Below are 20,991 nucleotides of genomic sequence, written 5' to 3'. Positions count from 1 at the left end.
TATGACAAAAGATTTAATATTTTTTCTAGAGTGGAGACGATGAAGACTATCAGAGGATTTTCCGAACAAAAATCAAGCCGCGACTGAAGTCAGAAGATGGTGTAGAGGCATCAGATCAAGGTGACAGATCTTCCAATGTGCATATCACCAGAAAGGTTATCACACGCACAATTCATACATCTGGCCCAACGGTCGTAACAGACGTGGACATCCAGGATCCAGAATTTAAAATAAAAGTTCCAAGGTTCGAGCAAGTCACCATTGAGAGATCGGAGCAACTGGATGCGCCAGAGATGGATGTAGATGTTAATCTCCCAAGTACTGAAGGTCTGAAATTTCAAACGGATGGCCAACGGACGACACACACGATGCACATTGTGAAAACGAAAGTCATAGAGGTAACTGGGCCGGATACAGAGCAGGGTCAGGCTACGTTCCACATGCCGCAGATCAATATAGCAGGAAGAGGAGGGGCAGTGCAGACTTCAGAACTTGATGTCACGGTCCCAAAGGTAACTGTGAAAGGTAAGGTTGTTGATATCAGCACGAGTGGAGCAGAAACAGAATTCTCTTCTCCTAAGGTTGATGCCGATCTTAATGTATCTGGAAATCGTGATGATTTGAAAGGTCCAAAGATTGATGTTCAGACGTCGAAAGTGCAGCTTGATGGTTCAGGATTCAATGCGCAAGATGGGAAATTAAATATCAAAATGAAGACAGCACACTTCAATGTTTCAGATGCTGATGGAAAAGGAATTCCAAATGCCCAAGCTACGAGTAAGTGGGCAAAAGTAGAAGGACCAGATGTAGACATTGGTACTAAATTGCCTGAGACACACCTGAAGCTGTCTGGACCAAAGATAGAAGGTGGCATTCAAACACACGCGATAGGAGGGGGTGTCAGTGAAATCAAAGGGCCTGAGATTAAAATGCCAGGATTCAGTGTTTCAGGACGCACAATCAAAACACCTGATTTTGATCTGGATGTCAATGGCACAAAATCAACCGATGGTGTTGATGCCCCTAACATTAAAGTGGCGGGTGGTATCACAGGCCCTACCTTTGAAATGCCTGCGTTAGGTGTCTCTACAACCAGGATGACAAAGCCTGATATTAATCTGCAGCAGAAATGTCCAAGCTTGGAACATAATGTTGACGCACCTGACATCAATCTGCACGGTGATATCAAAGGTTCAAAATTCAATATCTCCGGTTTCACAATCAAAAAACCTGAATTTGATTTAGATGGCAAAGGAACCAGATTGACGGGGGCAGTTGATGTTCCTGATGTTGATCTTGGGGATGAGTTCAAAAGCCCAGATCTGAGTATTCAAGGTCCCAAGGCTGATATTGAGGGCCCTGATGTAAAAGGAAGGGGGTTGAAGTTTTCAATGCCTTCTGTAACTATGCCCAGTGTGACTGTCCCAGATGTTAAATTGAACATTAAGGGCCCTAAATTGAAAGGTGACCATGATATAGACCGTCCTTCTGCAGAGAAACAGGGTGAGATCAAAGGACCCCAGGTCAACATAGATGTTCCTGAGGCTGATATTAAAGGTCCCAGTGGGAGGTTCCACATGCCGCATATCAAACTGCCCAGCTTTGAAATCAGTGGGGGTAAATTAGAAGGACCAGATCTAGACATTGCTAATCTTCCTGAGGGAGATGTCAAACTAACAGGACCTCAGATAGAAGGTGGCGTTGATGTGCCTGATGTGGATCTAGATGTTGGGGGAGGTTCTGGTAAGATCAAGGGGCCTAAAGTGAAAATGCCAGACTTTAATATCTCAGGACCTAAGTTCAAGAAGCCCGAATTGGACGTACATCTCAAAGGTCCAAAACTGAGCGGTGATGTTGACGTCCCCAAGGTAAATCTGGGGACGGATCTGAAAGGCCCAGATGTGAACATTAAAGGTCCCAGTGTTGATCTTGAGGGTCCTGATGTCAAAGGAAGCGGCCTCAAGTTTTCAATGCCTTCCATTAATTTGCCCAGTGTCAATGTTCCAGACATTGATTGGAAACTAAAAGGCCCAAAATTGAAAGGTGACCATGATATAGACCTTCCTTCTGCAGATATACAGGGTGAGATCAAAGGACCCAAGGTCGATGTAGATGTTCCTGAGGCTGATATCAAAGGTCCCAGTGGGAAGTTCCACATGCCCAAATTCAGAATGCCCAAGTTTGGGATGGGTGGAGGGACACTCGAAGGACCAGATGGAGACATTGATGTTAATCTTCCTGAGGGAGATGCTAAACTAACTGGACCACAGATAGAAGCTGGTGTTGATGTGCCTGATGTGGATCTAGATGTTGCAGGAGGTTCTGGAAAGATCAAGGGCCCTACACTTAAAATGCCACACTTCCATGTCTCAGGACCAAAGATCCCAAAGCCTGACTTTGGCTTGGAGCTCAAAGGCCCAAAACTGTCAGGAGATGTTGACGTCCCTCATGTTAATCTCGATGCAAACATCAAAGGCCCAGATGTGAATATTAAAGGTCCCAAGGCCGATATCGAGGGGCCTGATGTCAAAGGAGATGGCATCAAATTTTCAATGCCTTCCATAACTATGCCGAAAATAAAGTCTCCTGACCTTGATCTGAGTCTTGAAGGTCCAAAATTGAAAGGTGACCATGATGTTGACCTTCCTGCTGCTGATATACAGGGTGAGATCAAAGGACCCAAGGTAGATGTTGATGTTCCTGAGGCTGATATTAAAGGTCCCAGTGGGAAGTTCCACATGCCCAAATTCAAAATGTCCAAGTTTGGAATGGGTGGGGGAACGCTGGAGGGACCTGATCTAAACATTGCTGCTAATCTTCCTGAGGGAGATGTCAAACTAACTGGACCTCAGCTGGAAGGTGGTGTTGATGTGCCTGATATGGATCTAGATGTTGGGGGAGGTTCTGGTAAGATCAAGGGCCCTAAATTAAAAATGCCAGACTTTAATATCTCAGGACCCAAGTTCAAAAAGCCCGAACTGGACGTACAGCTCAAAGGTCCAAAACTGAGCGGTGATGTTGACATCCCCAAGGCAAATCTGGAGACGGATCTCAAAGGCCCAGATGTGAACATTAAAGGTCCCGATGTTGATCTTGAGGGTCCTGATGTCAAAGGAAGTGGCCTCAAGTTTTCAATGCCTTCCATTAATTTGCCCAGTGTCAATGTTCCAGACTTTGATTGGAAACTAAAAGGCCCAAAATTGAAAGGTGACCATGATATAGACCTTCCTTCTGCAGACATACAGGGTGAGATTAAAGGACCCAAGGTGGATGTAGATGTTCCTGAGGCTGATATTAAAGGTCCCAGTGGGAAGTTCCACATGCCCAAATTCAGAATGCCCAAGTTTGGAATGGGTGGGGGCACATTAGAAGGACCAGATCTAAACATTGATGCTGATCTTCCTGAGGGAGATGTTAAACTAACTGGCCCACAGATAGAGGGTGATGTTGATGTGCCTGATGTTGATCTTGATGTTGGGGGAGGTTCCGGTAAGATCAAGGGCCCTAAATTGAAAATGCCAGACTTCAATATCTCAGGACCCAAGTTCAAGAAACCCGAACTGGATGTACAGCTCAAAGGTCCAAAACTGAGCGGTGATGTTGACGTCCCCGACGTAAATCTGGGGACGGATCTCAAAGGTCCAGATGTGAACATTAAAGGTCCCAGTGTTGATATCGAGGGACCTGATGTCAAAGGAAGTGGCCTCAAGTTTTCAATGCCTTCCATTAATTTGCCCAGTGTCAATGTTCCAGACTTTGATTGGAAACTAAAAGGCCCAAAATTGAAAGGTGACCATGATATAGACCTTCCTTCTGCAGATATACAGGGTGAGATTAAAGGACCCAAGGTCAGTGTAGATGTTCCTGAGGCTGATATCAAAGGTCCCAGTGGGAAGTTCCACATGCCCAAATTCAAAATTCCCAAGTTTGGAATTGGTGGGGGCACATTAGAAGGACCAGATGTAAACATTGATGCTAATCTTCCTGAGGGAGATGTCAGACTAACGGGCCCACAGATAGAAGGTAGTGTTGATGTGCCTGATGTGGATCTAGATGCTGGGGGAGGTTCTGGTAAGATCAAGGGCCCTAAAGTGAAAATGCCTGACTTTAGTATCTCAGGACCGAAGTTCAAAAAACCCGAACTGGACGTACAGCTCAAAGGTCCAAAACTAAGCGGTGATGTTGATGTCCCTGATGTTAATCTGGGTGCGGATCTGAAAGGTCCAGATGTGAACATTAAAGGTCCCAATGTTGATCTTGAGGGTCCTGATGTCAAAGAAAGCGGCCTCAAGTTTTCAATGCCTTCCATTAATTTGCCCAGTGTCAATGTTCCAGACTTTGACTGGAAACTAAAAGGCCCAAAATTAAAAGGTGACCATGATATAGACTTTCCTTCTGCAGATATACAGGGTGAGATCAAAGGACCTGAGGTCGACGTAGATGTTCCTGAGGCTGATATTAAAGGTCCCAGTGGGAGGTTCCACATGCCCAAATTCAAAATGCCCAAGTTTGGAATGGGTGGGGGTACGCTGGAAGGTCCTGATCTAAACATTGATGCTAATCTTCCTGAGGGAGATGTCAAATTAACTGGACCTCAGATAGAAGGTGGTGTTGATGTGCCTGATGTTGATCTAAATGTTGGGGGAGGTTCTGGTAAGATCAAGGGCCCTAAAATTAAAATGCCAGAATTTAATATTTCAGGACCTAAGTTCAGAAAACCCGAATTGGACGTACATCTCAAAGGTCCAAACCTGAGCGGTGACGTTGATGTCCCCGAGGTAAATCTGGGTACGGATCTCAAAGGCCCAGATGTGAACATTAAAGGTCCCAAGGCTGATATCGAGGGACCTGATGTCAAAGGAAGTGGCCTCAAGTTTTCAATGCCTTCCATTAATTTGCCCAGTGTCAATGTTCCAGACTTTGATTGGAAGCTAAAAGGCCCAAAATTGAAAGGTGACCATGATATAGACCTTCCTTCTGCAGATATACAGGGTGAGATCAAAGGACCCACGGTCGATGTAGATGTTCCTGAGGCTGATATCAAAGGTCCCAGTGGGAAGTTCCACATGCCCAAATTCAGAATGCCCAAGTTTGGAATGGGTGGGGGCACATTAGAAGGACCAGATCTAAACGTTGATGCAAATCTTCCTGAGGGAGATGTTAAACTAACTGGCCCACAGATAGAAGGTGGTGTTGATATGCCTGATGTGGATCTTGATGTTGGGGGAGGTTCTGGAAAGATCAAGGGCCCTTCACTTAAAATGCCAGACTTCCATATCTCAGGACCAAAGATCCCAAAGCCAGACTTTGGTTTGGAGCTCAAAGGCCCCAAACTTTCAGGTGATGTTGACGTCCCTGATGTTAATCTGGATGCGAATGTCAAAGGCCCAGATGTGAACATTAAAGGTCCCAAGGCTGATATTGAGGGACCTGATGTTAAAGGAGGAGGCATCAAGTTTTCAATGCCTTCCATAACTCTGCCAAAAATCAAGTCTCCTGACCTTGATTTGAGTCTTCACGGCCCACAATTGAAAGGTGACCATGATATAGACCTTCCTGATACAGATATACGGGGTGAGATCAAAGGACCCAAGGCGGATGTAGATCTTCCTGAGGCTGATGTTAAGGGTCCCAGTGGTAGGTTTCACATGCCCAAATTCAGACTGCCCAAATTTGGAATTGGTGGGGGTACATTAAAAGGACCAGATCTAGATGTTGATGCTAATCTTCCTGAGGGAGATGTCAAACTAACAGGACCTCAGATAGAAGGTGGCGTTGATGTGCCTGATGTGGATCTAGATGTTGGGGGAGGTTCTGGTAAGATCAAGGGGCCTAAAGTGAAAATGCCAGACTTTAATATCTCAGGACCTAAGTTCAAGAAGCCCGAATTGGATGTACATCTCAAAGGTCCAAAACTGAGCGGTGATGTTGATGTCCCCGATGTAAATCTGGAGACGGATCTCAAAGGCCCAGATGTGAACATTAAAGGTCCCAGTGTTGATCTTGAGGGACCTGATGTCAAAGGAAGTGGCCTCAAGTTTTCAATGCCTTCCATTAATTTGCCCAGTGTCAATGTTCCAGACTTTGACTGGAAACTAAAAGGCCCAAAATTGAAAGGTGACCATGACATCGACCTTCCTTCTGCAGATATACAGGGTGAGATCAAAGGACCCAAGGTTGATGTAGATGTTCCTGAGGCTGATATTAAGGGTCCCAGTGGGAAGTTCCATATGCCCAAATTCAGAATACCCAAGTTTGGAATGGGTGGGGGCACATTAGAAGGACCAGATGTAAACATTGATGCTAATCTTCCTGAGGGAGATGTCAAAGTAACTGGGCCTCAGATAGAAGGTGGTGTTGATGTGCCTGATGTGGATTTAGATGTTGGGGGAGGATCTGGTAAGATCAAGGGCCCTAAAGTGAAAGTGCCAGACTTTAATATCTCAGGACCCAAGTTCAAGAAGCCCGAATTGGATGTACAGCTCAAAGGTCCAAAACTGTCAGGTGATGTTGACGTCCCTGATGTTAATCTAGATGTAAACATCAAAGGCCCCAAGGCTGATATCGAGGGACCTGATGTTAAAGGGAGCGGCCTCAAGTTTTCAATGCCTTCCATTAATTTGCCCAGTGTCAATGTTCCAGACTTTGATTGGAAACTAAAAGGCCCAAAACTGAAAGGTGACCATGATATAGACATTCCTTCTGCAGATATACAGGGTGAGATCAAAGGACCCAAGGTCGATGTAGATGTTCCTGAGGCTGATATTAAAGGTCCCAGTGGGAAGTTCCACATGCCCAAATTCAAAATGCCCAAGTTTGGAATTGGTGGGGGCACATTAGAAGGACCAGATCTAAACGTTGATGCAAATCTTTCTGAGGGAGATGTCAAATTAACTGGACCTCAGATAGAAGGCGGTGCTGATGTGCCTGATGTGGATCTAGATGTTGGGGGAGGTTCTGGTAAGATCAAGGGCCCTAAAATTAAAATGCCAGACTTAAATATCTCAGGACCCAAGTTCAAGAAGCCCGAATTGGATGTACAGCTCAAAGGTCCAAAACTGTCAGGTGATGTTGACGTTCCTGATGTTAATCTGGATGCAAACATCAAAGGCCCCAAGGCTGATATCGAGGGACCTGATGTTAAAGGGAGTGGCCTCAAGTTTTCAATGCCTTCCATTAATTTGCCCAGTGTCAATGTTCCAGACTTTGATTGGAAACTAAAGGGCCCAAAACTGAAAGGTGACCATGATATAGACCTTCCTTCTGCAGATATACAGGGTGAGATCAAAGGACCCAAGGTAGATGTAGATGTTCCTGAGGCTGATATTAAAGGTCCCAGTGGGAAGTTCCACATGCCCAAATTCAAAATGCCCAAGTTTGGAATTGGTGGGGGCACATTAGAAGGACCAGATCTAAACGTTGATGCAAATCTTCCTGAGGGAGATGTCAAATTAACTGGACCTCACATAGAAGGTGGTGTTGATGTGCCTGATGTGGATCTAGATGTTGGGGGAGGTTCTGGTAAGATCAAGGGCCCTAAAATTAAAATGCCAGACTTAAATATCTCAGGACCCAAGTTCAAGAAGCCCGAATTGGATGTACAGCTCAAAGGTCCAAAACTGTCAGGTGATGTTGACGTTCCTGATGTTAATCTGGATGCAAACATCAAAGGCCCCAAGGCTGATATCGAGGGACCTGATGTTAAAGGGAGTGGCCTCAAGTTTTCAATGCCTTCCATTAATTTGCCCAGTGTCAATGTTCCAGACTTTGATTGGAAACTAAAAGGCCCAAAACTGAAAGGTGACCATGATATAGACCTTCCTTCTGCAGATATACAGGGTGAGATCAAAGGACCCAAGGTCGATGTAGATGTCCCTGAGGCTGATATTAAAGGTCCCAGTGGGAAGTTCCACATGCCCAAATTCAGAATGCCCAAGTTTGGAATTGGTGGGGGCACATTAGAAGGACCAGATCTAAACGTTGATGCAAATCTTCCTGAGGGAGATGTCAAATTAACTGGACCTCAGATAGAAGGCGGTGTTGATGTGCCTGATGTGGATCTAGATGTTGGGGGAGGTTCTGGTAAGATCAAGGGCCCTAAAATTAAAATGCCAGACTTTAATATCTCAGGACCCAAGTTCAAGAAGCCCGAATTGGATGTACAGCTCAAAGGTCCAAAACTGTCAGGTGATGTTGACGTCCCTGATGTTAATCTGGATGCAAACATCAAAGGCCCAGATGTGAACATCAAAGGTCCCAAGGCTGATATCGAGGGACCTGATGTCAAAGGAAGTGGCCTCAAGTTTTCAATGCCTTCCATTAATTTGCCCAGTGTCAATGTTCCAGACATCGATTGGAAACTAAAAGGCCCAAAATTGAAAGGTGACCATGACATAGACCTTCCTTCTGCAGATATACAGGGTGAGATCAAAGGACCCAAGGTCGACGTAGATGTTCCTGAGGCTGATATTAAAGGTCCCAGTGGGAAGTTCCACATGCCCAAATTCAAAATGCCCAAGTTTGGAATTGGTGGGGGCACATTAGAAGGACCAGGTCTAAACGTTGATGCAAATCTTCCTGAGGGAGATGTTAAACTAACTGGCCCACAGATAGAAGGTGGTGTTGATATGCCTGATGTAGATCTGGATGTTGGGGGAGGTTCTGGTAAGATCAAAGGTCCTAGATTGAAAATGCCAGACTTCCATCTCTCCGGACCAAAGATCCCAAAGCCTGACTTTGGTTTGGAGCTCAAAGGCCCAAAACTGTCAGGAGATGTTGATGTCCCTGATGTTAATCTGGATGTGAATGTCAAAGGCCCAGATGTGAACGTTAAAGGTCCCAATGCTGATATCGAGGGACCTGATGTCAAAGGAGGTGGCCTCAAGTTTTCAATGCCTTCCATTAATTTGCCCAGTGTCAATGTTCCAGACTTTGATTGGAAACTAAAAGGCCCAAAATTGAAAGGTGACCATGATATAGACCTTCCTTCTGCAGGTATACAGGGTGAGATCAAAGGACCTAAGGTTGATGTAGATGTTCCTGAGGCTGATATTAAAGGTCCCAGCGGGAGGTTCCACATGCCGCATATTAAACTGCCCAAGTTTGGGATGAGTGGCGGTAAATTAGAAGGACCAGATCTAGACGTTGATGCTAATCTTTCTGGGGGAGATGTCGAACTAGCTGGACCTCAGGTTGAAGGTGCTGTTGAGGTGCCTGATCTAGATCTGGATGTTGGAGGAGGCAAAATCAAGGGCCCTAGATTGAAAATGCCAGACTTTAATATCTCAGGACCCAAATTCAAAAAACCCGAATTGGATGTACAGCTCAAAGGTCCAAAACTGAGCGGTGATGTTGATGATGTAAATCTGGGTGCGGATCTCAAAGGCCCAGATGTGAACATTAAAGGACCCAATGTTGATCTTGAGGGTCCTGATATCAAAGGAAGCGGCCTCAAGTTTTCAATGCCTTCCATTAATTTGCCCAGTGTCAATGTTCCAGACTTTGATTGGAAACTAAAAGGCCCAAAATTGAAGGGTGACCATGATGTAGACCTTCCTTCTGCAGACATACAGGGTGAGATCAAAGGACCCAAGGTGGATGTAGATGTTCCTGAGGCTGATATCAAAGGTCCCAGTGGGAAGTTCCACATGCCCAAATTCAGAATGCCCAAGTTTGGAATGGGTGGGGGGACATTAGAAGGACCTGATATCGACATTGATGCTAATCTTCCTGAGGGAGATGTCAAACTCACTGGACCACAGATAGAAGGTGGTGTTGATGTGCCTGATGTGGATGTAGATGTAGGGGGAGGTTCTGGTAAGATCAAGGGCCCTAAATTGAAAATGCCAGACTTTAATATCTCTGGACCAAAGATCCCAAAGCCTGACTTTGGCTTGGAGCTCAAAGGCCCTAAACTCTCAGGAGATGTTGACGTCCCTGATGTTAATCTGGATGCTAATGTGAAAGGCCCAGATGTGAATATTAAAGGTCCCAAGGCTGATATCGAGGGACCTGATGTCAAAGGAAGCGGCCTCAAGTTTTCAATGCCTTCCATAACTCTGCCAAAAATAAAGACCCCTGACCTTGATTTAAGTTTTCAAGGCCCAAAATTGAAAGGTGACCATGATATAGACCTCCCTACTGCAACAATAGAGGGTGAGGTTAAAGGACCCAAGGTTGATGTAAATGTTCCTGAGGCTGATATTAAAGCTCCCAAAGGAAGATTCCACATGCCCAAATTCAGAATGCCGAGGTTTGGAATGGGCGGGGGTAAATTAGAAGGACCAGATCTTGACATTGATGCTAATCTTCCTGAGGGAGATGTTAAGCTATCCGGACCCCAGATTGAAGGGAGTGTTGATGTGCCTGATGTTGATCTTGACGTTGGGGGAGGTTCCGGTAAGATCAAGGGACCAAAAATTAAAATGCCAGAATTTAATATTTCAGGTGGCAAATTCAAAAAGCCTGATTTGGATTTGGAGCTCAAAAGTCCAAAACTGAGTGGTGATGTTGACGTCCCTGATGTAAATCTGGGGACGGATCTCAAAGGTCCAGATGTGAACATTAAAGGTCCCAGTGTTGATCTTGAGGGACCTGATGTCAAAGGAAGTGGCCTCAAGTTTTCAATGCCTTCCATTAATTTGCCCAGTGTCAATGTTCCAGACTTTGATTGGAAACTAAAAGGCCCAAAATTGAAAGGTGACCATGATATAGACCTTCCTTCTGCAGATATACAGGGTGAGATCAAAGGACCCAAGGTCGAAGTAGATGCTCCTCAGGCTGATATTAAAGCTCCTAAAGGAAGGTTCCACATGCCCAAATTCAAGCTGCCTAGGTTTGGAATGGGTGGGGGTAAATTAGAAGGACCAGATGTAAACATTGATGCTAAGCTTCCTGAGGGTGATGTCAAACTAACTGGACCACAGATAGAAGGTGGTGTTGATGTGCCTGATGTGGATCTAGATGTTGGGGGAGGTTCTGGTAAGATCAAGGGCCCTAAATTTAGAATGCCTGACTTCCATATCTCTGGACCGAAGATTTCAAAGCCTGATTTCGGTTTGGAGTTCAAAGGCCCAAAACTCTCAGGTGATGTTGATGTCCCTGATGTTAATCTGGACGCAAACATCAAAGGCCCAGATGTAAACATTAAAGGTCCCAAGGCTGATATTGAGGGACCTGATGTCAAAGCAGGTGGCATCAAGTTTTCAATGCCTTCCATAACAATGCCAAAAATTAAGTCTCCTGACCTTGATTTGAGTCTTAAAGGCCCAAATTTGAAAGGTGACCATGATATAGACCTTCCTTCTGCTGATATACAGGGTGAGATTAAAGGACCAAAGGTCGATGTTGATGTTCCTGAGGCTGATATTAAAGGTCCCAGTGGGAAGTTCCACATGCCGCATATCAAACTGCCCAGGTTTGGAATGGGTGGGGGTAAATTAGATGGACCAGATCTAGACATTGATGCTAAACTTCCTGAGGGAGATGTCAAACTAACTGGACCTCAGATAGAAGGTGGTGTTGATGTGCCTGATGTTAATCTGGACACGAACCTCAAAGGTCCAGATGTGAACATTAAAGGTCCCAATGTTGATATCGAGGGACATGATGGCAAAGGAAGCGGCCTCAAATTTTCAATGCCTTCCATTAATTTGCCCAGTGTGAATGTTCCAGACTTTGATTGGAAACTAAAAGGCCCAAAATTGAAAGGTGACCATGATATAGACCTTCCTTCTGCAGCTATACAGGGTGAGATCAAAGGACCTAATGTGGATGTAGATGTTCCTGAGGCTGATATTAAAGGTCCCAGTGGGAGGTTCCACATGCCCAAATTCAAAATGCCCAAGTTTGGAATGGGTGGGGGCACATTAGAAGGACCAGATCTAAACGTTGATGCTAGTCTTCCTGAGGGAGATGTTAAACTAACTGGACCTCAGATAGAAGGTGGTGTTGATGTGCCTGACGTGGATCTAGATGTTGGGGGAGGTTCTGGTAAGATCAAGGGCCCTAAATTGAAAATGCCAGACTTTAATATCTCAGGACCCAAGTTCAAGAAACCCGAATTGGATGTACAGCTCAAAGGTCCAAAACTGAGCGGAGACGTTGACGTCCCCGACGTAAATCTGGGGACGGATCTCAAAGGTCCAGATGTGAACGTTAAAGGTCCCACTGTTGATATCGAGGGTCCTGATGTCAAAGGAAGTGGACTCAAGTTTTCAATGCCTTCCATTAATTTACCCAGTGTCAATGTTCCAGACTTTGATTGGAAACTAAAAGGCCCAAAATTGAAAGGTGACCACGATATAGACCTTCCTTCTGCTGATATAGAGGGTGAGATCAAAGGACCCAAGGTAGATGTAGATGTCCCAGAGGCTGATATTAAGGGTCCCAGTGGGAAGTTCCACATGCCCAAATTCAAAATACCCAAGTTTGGAATGGGTGGGGGCACATTAGAAGGACCAGATCTAAACATTGATGCTAATCTTCCTGAGGGAGATGTTGAACTAACTGGACCTCAAATAGAAGGTGGTGTTGGTGTGCCTGATGTGGATCTAGATGTTGGGGGAGCTTCTGCTAAGATCAAGGGCCCTAAATTGAAAATGCCAGACTTCAATATCTCAGGACCCAAGTTCAAGAAACCCGAATTGGATGTACAGCTCAAAGGTCCAAAACTGAGCGGTGATGTTGATCTCCCCGATGTAAATCTGGGGACGGATCTCAAAGGCCCAGATGTGAACATTAAAGGTCCCAATGTTGATCTTGAGGGTCCCGACGTCAAAGGAAGCGGCCTCAAGTTTTCAATGCCTTCCATTAATTTGCCCAGTGTGAATGTTCCAGACTTTGATTGGAAACTCAAAGGTCCAAAATTGAAAGGTGACCATGATATAGACCTTCCTTCTGCAGATATACAGGGTGAGATCAAAGGACCCAAGGTAGATGTAGATGTTCCTGAGGCTGATATTAAAGGTCCCAGTGGGAAGTTCCACATGCCCAAATTCAGAATGCCCAAGTTTGGAATGGGTGGGGGAACACTGGAAGGACCAGATCTAGATCTTCCTGAGGGAGATGTCAAACTAACTGGACCTCAGATAGAAGGTGGTGTTGATGTGCCTGATGTTAATCTGGACACAAACATCAAAGATCCAGATGTGAACATTAAAGGTCCCAGTGTTGATCTTGAGGGACCTGATGTCAAAGGAAGTGGCCTTAAGTTTTCAATGCCTTCCATTAATTTGCCCAGTGTCAATGTTCCAGACTTTGATTGGAAACTAAAAGGCCCAAAATTGAAAGGTGACCATGACATAGACCTTCCTTCTGCCGATATACAGGGTGAGATCAAAGGACCCAAGGTAGATGTAGATGTTCCTGAGGCTGATATTAAAGGTCCCAGTGGGAAGTTCCACATGCCCAAATTCAAAATGCCCAAGTTTGGAATTGGTGGGGGCACATTAGAAGGACCAGATGTAAACATTGATGCTAATCTTCCTGAGGGAGATGTCAAACTCACTGGACCACAGATAGAAGGTGGTGTTGATGTGCCTGATGTGGATGTAGATGTAGGGGGAGGTTCTGGTAAGATCAAGGGCCCTAAATTGAAAATGCCAGACTTTAATATCTCAGGACCCAAGTTCAAGAAGCCCGAATTGGATGTACAGCTCAAAGGTCCAAAACTGTCAGGTGATGTTGACGTCCCTGATGTTAACCTGGATGCAAACATCAAAGGCCCAGATGTGAACATTAAAGGTCCCAAGGCTGATATTGAGGGACCTGATGTCAAAGGGAGCGGCCTCAAGTTTTCAATGCCTTCCATTAATTTGCCCAGTGTCAATGTTCCAGACTTTGATTTGAAACTAAAAGGCCCAAAATTGAAAGGTGACCATGATATAGACCTTCCTTCTGCTGATATACAGGGTGAGATCAAAGGACCAAAGGTCGATGTAGATGTCCCTGAGGCTGATATTAAGGGTCCCAGTGGGAAGTTCCACATGCCCAAATTCAGAATGCCCAAATTTGGAATTGGTGGGGGCACATTAGAAGGACCAGATGTAAACATTGATGCTAAGCTTCCTGAGGGAGATGTTAAACTAACTGGACCTCACATAGAAGGTGGTGTTGATGTGCCTGATGTGGATCTAGATGTTGGGGGAGGATCTGGTAAGATCAAGGGCCCTAAATTGAAAATGCCAGACTTTAATATCTCAGGACCCAAGTTCAAGAAACCTGAATTGGATGTACAGCTCAAAGGTCCAAAACTGAGCGGTGACGTTGACGTCCCCAATGTAAATCTGGGGACGGATCTCAAAGGCCCAGATGTGAACATTAAAGGTCCCAATGTTGACCTTGAGGGACCTGATGTCAAAGGAAGCGGCCTCAAGTTTTCAATGCCTTCCATAACTATGCCAAAAATCAAGACTCCTGACCTTGATTTGAGTCTTCACGGCCCAAATCTGAAAGGCGACCATGATATAGACCTTCCTTCTGCAGATATACAGGGTGAGATCAAAGGACCCAAGGTCGATGTAGATGTTCCTGCGGCTGACATTAAAGGTCCCAGTGGGAGGTTCCAGATGCCCAAATTCAAAATGCCCAAGTTTGGGATGGGTGGCCCTAAATTGGAAGGACCAGATGTAGACATTGATGCCAGTCTTCCTGAGGGAGATGCCAAACTAACTGGACCTCAGATGGAAGGTGGTGTTGATGTGCCTGATGTGGATCTAGATGTTCGAGGAGGTTCTGGTAAGATCAAGGGCCCTAAATTTAGAATGCCAGAATTCCATATTTCTGGACCGAAGATCCCAAAGCCTGACTTTGGCTTGGAGCTCAAAGGTCCAAAACTGTCAGGTGATGTTGACGTCCCTGATGTTAGTCTAGATGGTGACCTCCAAGGCCCTAAATTTAAAAAACCTGGATTCAGTATCTCTGCATTAAAGATCCCAAAGCCTGATTTGGATTTAGAGCTCAAAGGTCCAAAACTGTCAGGTGATGTTGAAGTCCCGGGTATTCAAATGGAACACGACATCAAAGGCCAAAATCTGAATATTAAAGGCCCCAAAGTAGATATTGAAGGTCCCGATGTTAAAGGAAGCGGACCAACGTTTTCTATGCCTTCGATACATTTTCCACATATTAAAGCTCCCGAGTTTGATTTGAATTTCAAGAGTCCCAAAGTAAAGGGCGATCAGAATATTGACATTTCTTCGCCAAATATAGAGGGAGAAATTAAAGGTCCAAAGATTGATGTAGAAACTCCAGATGTTGAGTTGGAGGGTGCCCACGGACAGTTCCGCATGCCAAAAATTAAAATGCCCACTTTCAAAATGGGTGGATCTAAATTAGAAGGACCTGATCTGGACATCAATGCCACCCTTCCTGACAAAGATGTTAATATAACTGGACCAAAAATTAAAGGTGGGGTTGATGTTCCTGAGATGGATGTGGATGCTCGTGGTGATGTCAAAGGCCCGGGATTTCACATGCCAGGCATTAACATCTCAATGCCCAAAATTAAACCAGGGAATTTTGATCTTGGGTTTAAAGGTCCTGGTGGCAGTGCTGCTGCTGACATTAGTATTGATGGTGACATAAAAGGCCCAAATGTTGATCTTAAAGGCCCCAAAATAGATATTGAGGGCCCTGATGCAAAAGGAAATGGGCACAAGATTTCATTGCCTTCTTTGGACATCTCAGCTCCCAATATATCTTCCCCAGAAATGAATTTTGACTTGAAGGGGCCAAATCTGGAAGGTAGTGCTGATGTTAAATCTCCAAATTTAAGTCTTGATGTTAGTGCACCTGGAATTGATGTAGATGGTCAGGAAGCACACCTGAAAATGCCAAAAATAAAGAAACCAAAATTTGGATTTGGAATTAAAGGACCACAAGGAGACATAAATGCTCCATCTCTGGACATATCTGGTGCAGATGTAGATTTGAATGTTGATTCACCAGACTTGAACATTAGCACCAAGGGTAAAAAGGGCAAATTTAAAATGCCTAGATTCAATATCAAATCAAAGAAGCCTGCAGGAGACGTGAAAGTGACTACTCCAAAGAGTGACCTTGATTTATCCAAGCCAGATATAGATATGAAGTCCCCAGATCTAAATGTAAGCCTTGGATCATCTGATGGACAACTGAACATCAAGCCATCCAAAGTAAAGAAACCACGATTTGGAAAAATGAAGCTGTCATTTCCAGATGTCGAGTTTGACCTGGCATCACCAAAATTCAAAGGTGAACTACCTAGTCCAAAGATTGAAGGAGACCTACAAGCGCCTAACATTGATGTTGCAACTGCAGATATGAAAGGTCCACATGTTGACATCAAAGCACCAGGAATAGATGTCAACACAGACGTTGATATGGAAGGACCTGATTTCAAAGCCAAAGGCACGAAATTTAAATTGCCTTCAGTGAACATCAAGACGCCAAAAATGCCTGAACCAAATTTGGATATTAATTTAAAGGGTGCAAATCTGAAAGGTGAAGTATCAGGAGATGTAAAAGGACCAACAATTGACGTAAAGAGACCAGAAATAGATTTTGATGTTGATGCTCCAAATGTTGACATTGATAAACCAGAGGGCAAATTAAAAATGAAAATGAAGAAACCAAAGTTCAACATTTCAGGACCGAAATTCAAAGGCTCAGGTGTGGACGTTGATATTAATACATCTAAATTAGAAGGTGGAATTAAAGGACCTGATATTAACATTGACGCTCCAGATCTGCATTTGAAAGGGACAAATCTTAAAGGTGATGTTACTGTATCTGACCCAACAATGCAATGTGGTATCAAAGGGCCAAACATAAACCTAGACACGTCGGGTGTAGGTGGAAAGTTGAACATGCCTAAACTAGACACCAAAGCTACAGGACCAGATATGGATGTTGCTGTCAGTCTTCCAAAGGCAGATCTTTCAGGGCCAAAGCTAGAGGGTGACATTAACGTACCTGCGGCAGATATCAAAATTGGTGCGCCTGATGTAAACATTGATGGTTATGCTGCTAAAGTGAAAGGATCAGGTTTTGAGATGCCATCATTGAAACTTTCAGGACCCAAGATCTGTTCATCTGACATTGATCTAAAAGGTGACATCAAAGCACCTAAAATAGACGTGAAAGGACGAGGGTTGGACTTTAAGTCACCAGGTGTCAATTTCGAGGGTGCAGAAGGAAAGTTGAAGATGCCTGAATTTAATGTTTCCGGTTCTAAAGATTCTGATCTGAATTTCGGCATTAATGCACCAAAGATAGGGGGCGATCTTAAGACACCAGGTTTAGATGTGAATCTTGAGACACCTGATGTGGGCATCAACGCTGATGGTAAATTCAAAGTCCCCCAGATTGCAATGCCATCAGTTGACATCTCAGCACCTAAACTGGACCTAGATTTAAAGAATCCACAACTAAAAGGTGATGTCAATATTTCCAGCCCAAATATCAAAGGAGACTTTAAAGGACCAGATATGGATGTGAAAGGTCCTAATATAGATCTTGGTGCTGCAGATATTGACATTAAAGGTGGAGGAGGAAAGCTAAAGATGCCTCAAATTGAGATGAAAGGGGTCTCTGCACCTGATTTCAACATTAATGGGAAGGGACCTAAACTAGAAGGAAATTTGGCTGCTAATCTTTCTGGTCCAAATATAAATACTGACATAAAAGGCCCTAAAGTAGACATTAAAGGGCCAGATGTGAAAATGGATACACCAGACATCAACTTTGGTGGTTTAAAAGGAAAAGGTCCCAGTGTTGAATTTAATGTACCAAAAGCTAATGTAGGATTTTCTGAACCAAAGCTCGAGGGTGGCATGAAGGGAGACATAAATGTTGGTGTACCAGATGTGAACCTAAGTACTAAAGTAAAGGGCCCTGAAGTGAAAATCCCTACCACTGATGTGAAGTTTGGTGCAGAAGGCCCTACGATAAAAGGTGTTGGGACCTCTGGTTTCAAAGGTGATGTGAAAGGTCCAGAGCTTGATGTGAAAGCTCCTGATGTAAGGCCAAATATTAAAGCAACAATAGCTGACCTTGACGTTCCACTGGATAAAATGACAATACCCAAATTCAAGCACTCTCAATTTCAAGTAAAGGGGCCGAGTTTAGAAGGACCACAAATGGCAACGGGAGTCAGTGTTTCAGATCAGTCACAAAGTGCAAGTGTCAGCATTAAAGGACCACAAGCAAGTGTCAACCTGCCAGAGGGTGAGATGGAAAGTTCAGGGGTCAAGGTGAAAAAAGGCAAAATTAAGCTGCCCAAATTTAATTTTTCTAAGTCTAAAGGGAAAAGTAGTATTGAAGGAGCAGAAGGTGAATTCAGTGTATCAGGGCCAAAGATTGACATTAAGGGCTCAAAGGGTAGCCTGGGATTCGGTGATGTTGAGGTGGAGGGAGGAGAAATGGCAGCTTCTGGGAAAGGTTCTGGACTGGATATAAGCACTTCCCCAAAAGGGAAGTCAGGCACACTAGATTTCTCATTATTTAAAGGCAAGAAGTCAGAACGTCATAGATCGTCATCTCTGAGCGATGAGCACGAAGGCTCACCGAGTTCCCCCAAGGGCAGACTAGAGTTTGGAGAAGGGGCGGTGGGCGCAAAAGGCAAAAAGTCAAAGCTGAAATTTGGAACATTCGGAGGCTTCGGGGCTAAGTCAAAGGGCTCCTACGAGGTCACGCTTGGTGAAGGCGAGGCAGCAGGAGAGGGCAGTGGAATATCTCTAGTTTCCAAAAAGTCCCGCCTGTCCTCCTCATCCAGCAACGAGAGTGGATCCAGGACAGGGTTCCGCCTTCCTAAGGTAGAAGTAAGTCTCAACAAAAACAAAGAATAATTCTGTAAATAAAATCGAGTCCTTGTAAATAGAAATTTAACTGCATTACTTTTAACAGATAAGCCGAGACATGGGGGTCCAGTGCCTATCTCATTGGCAGGTCAAAAATAGAATGGGATATTTAAGTGTTGAGCCATTGTTTTTTTTACAATGCAAGTGATTGAATCATAGTCAGATCTGACCTGCAGGTATTTCAAGTACACTTCTGTACCAGCTATTACAACAAAACTAAAGTTCTATTACTATGAGCTGAAAGCAATAGCCTACTAGCAGAAAAAAAACTATTTTGTTACATTTTCTATGTAGTGGTTTGTTATTTTCATATACTGGTAAAATGGAGGTGTTAAAACATGTAATCACTGGTGCTCTCTCGCTAGCTTATTTTATTCAATGGAATTGCAGCTAATCTATGAGAGGTTTTACTGATTAATGATTTGAGCAAGACCGATGCAAAGACAGTTGGAGAGGAAGAGTTTAAGCTGTCTTTTAGACAAAGAGACGCCATCCTATCCATATAAAGTCTGGCAATGGCGAGAACAGACTAAATTCGTCCAGTGATCAATGCCGTATTGCCAAAGTCCTACAGCAATGAGTTTTGGGAGCGTTCTTTCCCTGTAAATTAAGAGGATGGCAAAAAAAAAGCAATCTGTTCTGGATAGCTTAAATTCTTCTGCTTTGTGAAATGTGTAACTGTTGTCTATGGATCTAGTCAGGGCCTTTTTCCACTGTGAATGTTAATGCCACCCTCCTGTCTCTCTGTCTCTCTCTCTCCCCAACTCACTGCCCTCCCCCCCGCCCCACCCATCTTATCTTGTGGAGGTGCTGCTGTAATCTATTATCCCTGTGTCCGTTCTCTCAAAGCCACAAGAGGTCAAGTCCTGGGGAAATTACTCAATGCCCAACCGCATACTTTGGAGCAAAATGCAATATTAAAACGTATGAGTCACTAAATTAAATATCCAATTTAATTGCACCTCATATAGTCCATCTACATGTCCTCCCCTCTGCTCCCCGCCATTCCCCTTCCCTCCCAGCAGTACGACTTGGTTCATAAACGCATTGCCTCGTGTAGAAATTTCAGAGTGGATTGGCTGGTCTGATGGAAGTTTGCTGTTCAGCAAAGGAGCCCGTAATATTTGTTTTACTAGCATTAAACGGCCGAATACGAGAGCACTGCAATAAAATACTGCCTTGTCTTGAGTCCACAGATAGCACCAATACTCCCAGTAACATAGCAAACACTTTCTTTTTTTTCAACTAATTACAAGAAAATCATGACTTTGCTTGGTCTATTTTTTTTTGTTCCACTCAAAAGTGTTGTTAATAGAACTTTTCCTCATAATTCTGTCCGCACTTTTATGTCAAACAGTAGACAATGGGAATGTAAGACAAGTGTGTACCTTGTAAAAATCAAATAAATTGTTCATTACCCTAAAGGTTGGCCTTGTCTCTGTCTCTCAGTTTTTATCCATATTAAGAAAAGAGTAATCTTTGATTTGAGTAAGAGGAACTGTGGGCTGAAGTGCGAAGAGAACAACTGCAGCAGGGCCCAGAATTTAGTGAGTTATGGTGGAATATGTGTGTGTGCGTGTGTGATTTAGAACAATATTGGAATGGGGATTGGTGAGATTCTCTGGCCTGCCTGTGGCATGTTTCTCAGAGGCGGGAAGTGCCCCACCACGGGCCAGCAGCAGGATCTTCTAGTCCTACCGCTGTCAATGGAAAGTCCCACTGAATCCGCCCCAGGCGGCTGGGAAACCCAGGAAAATCTCGTCCTGCTCTGCTGTCCCCGAGAATTGAAGCGGCCCCTTCCAAACAGCTCGCCTCCGCACGCACACTCCTCCCCCACTGCACCACTGTTTGCCAAACCTGGCCCCTCTTAGACCACATACTGTGAATTGCATTTTTGAAAATTCTTTGTGTGCAAGATCAACACTTCAAAATAAATTAAAACACATCTGATATTTCATTTTACAACAGGCAGCACAACATGCTACATGAATGGGTTATGTACATCTGAGATACTGTTGATGTAAAAGCAGTGAAATGTACAACATGGGGGCCATTTGGTTGGATCTCAGCTGGAGAATTGTGTACGGTTCTGACCGCCACACTACAGGAAGGATGTGAACGCATTGGAGAGGGTGCAGGGATGAGAAACTTC

At 44.3% G+C, this 20,991-nt stretch overlaps 1 protein-coding gene across 3 annotated transcripts in view; it reads left to right on the top strand.

Moving 5' to 3' along the window:
• The window catches only part of ahnak (AHNAK nucleoprotein), a 67,762-nt gene extending 47,499 nt beyond the window's left edge, over positions 1 to 20,263 (top strand). Inside the window, exons 5-6 of one of the 3 annotated variants that reach the window (XM_080183322.1) lie at positions 30 to 6,117; positions 7,240 to 20,263. In XM_080183322.1, coding sequence (XP_080039448.1) covers positions 30 to 6,117; positions 7,240 to 18,827 — 17,676 coding nt within the window. In that variant the 3' untranslated portion in view covers positions 18,828 to 20,263. Of the gene's footprint in view, positions 1 to 29 lie in introns of all 3 variants that reach the window. The other 2 variants (XM_080183319.1, XM_080183318.1) reach the window with 2 other exon arrangements.
• The last annotated feature ends 728 nt before the right edge of the window (positions 20,264 to 20,991 follow it).

This window comes from Carcharhinus amblyrhynchos, unplaced genomic scaffold (assembly GCF_965287045.1).
Source record: "Carcharhinus amblyrhynchos unplaced genomic scaffold, sCarAmb.v2.hapA chromosome_245, whole genome shotgun sequence".
Classification (NCBI taxonomy): Eukaryota; Metazoa; Chordata; class Chondrichthyes; order Carcharhiniformes; family Carcharhinidae; genus Carcharhinus; species Carcharhinus amblyrhynchos.
Note: the sequence above shows the minus strand (reverse complement) of the source record. Positions and strands in the feature narration are given on the sequence as shown.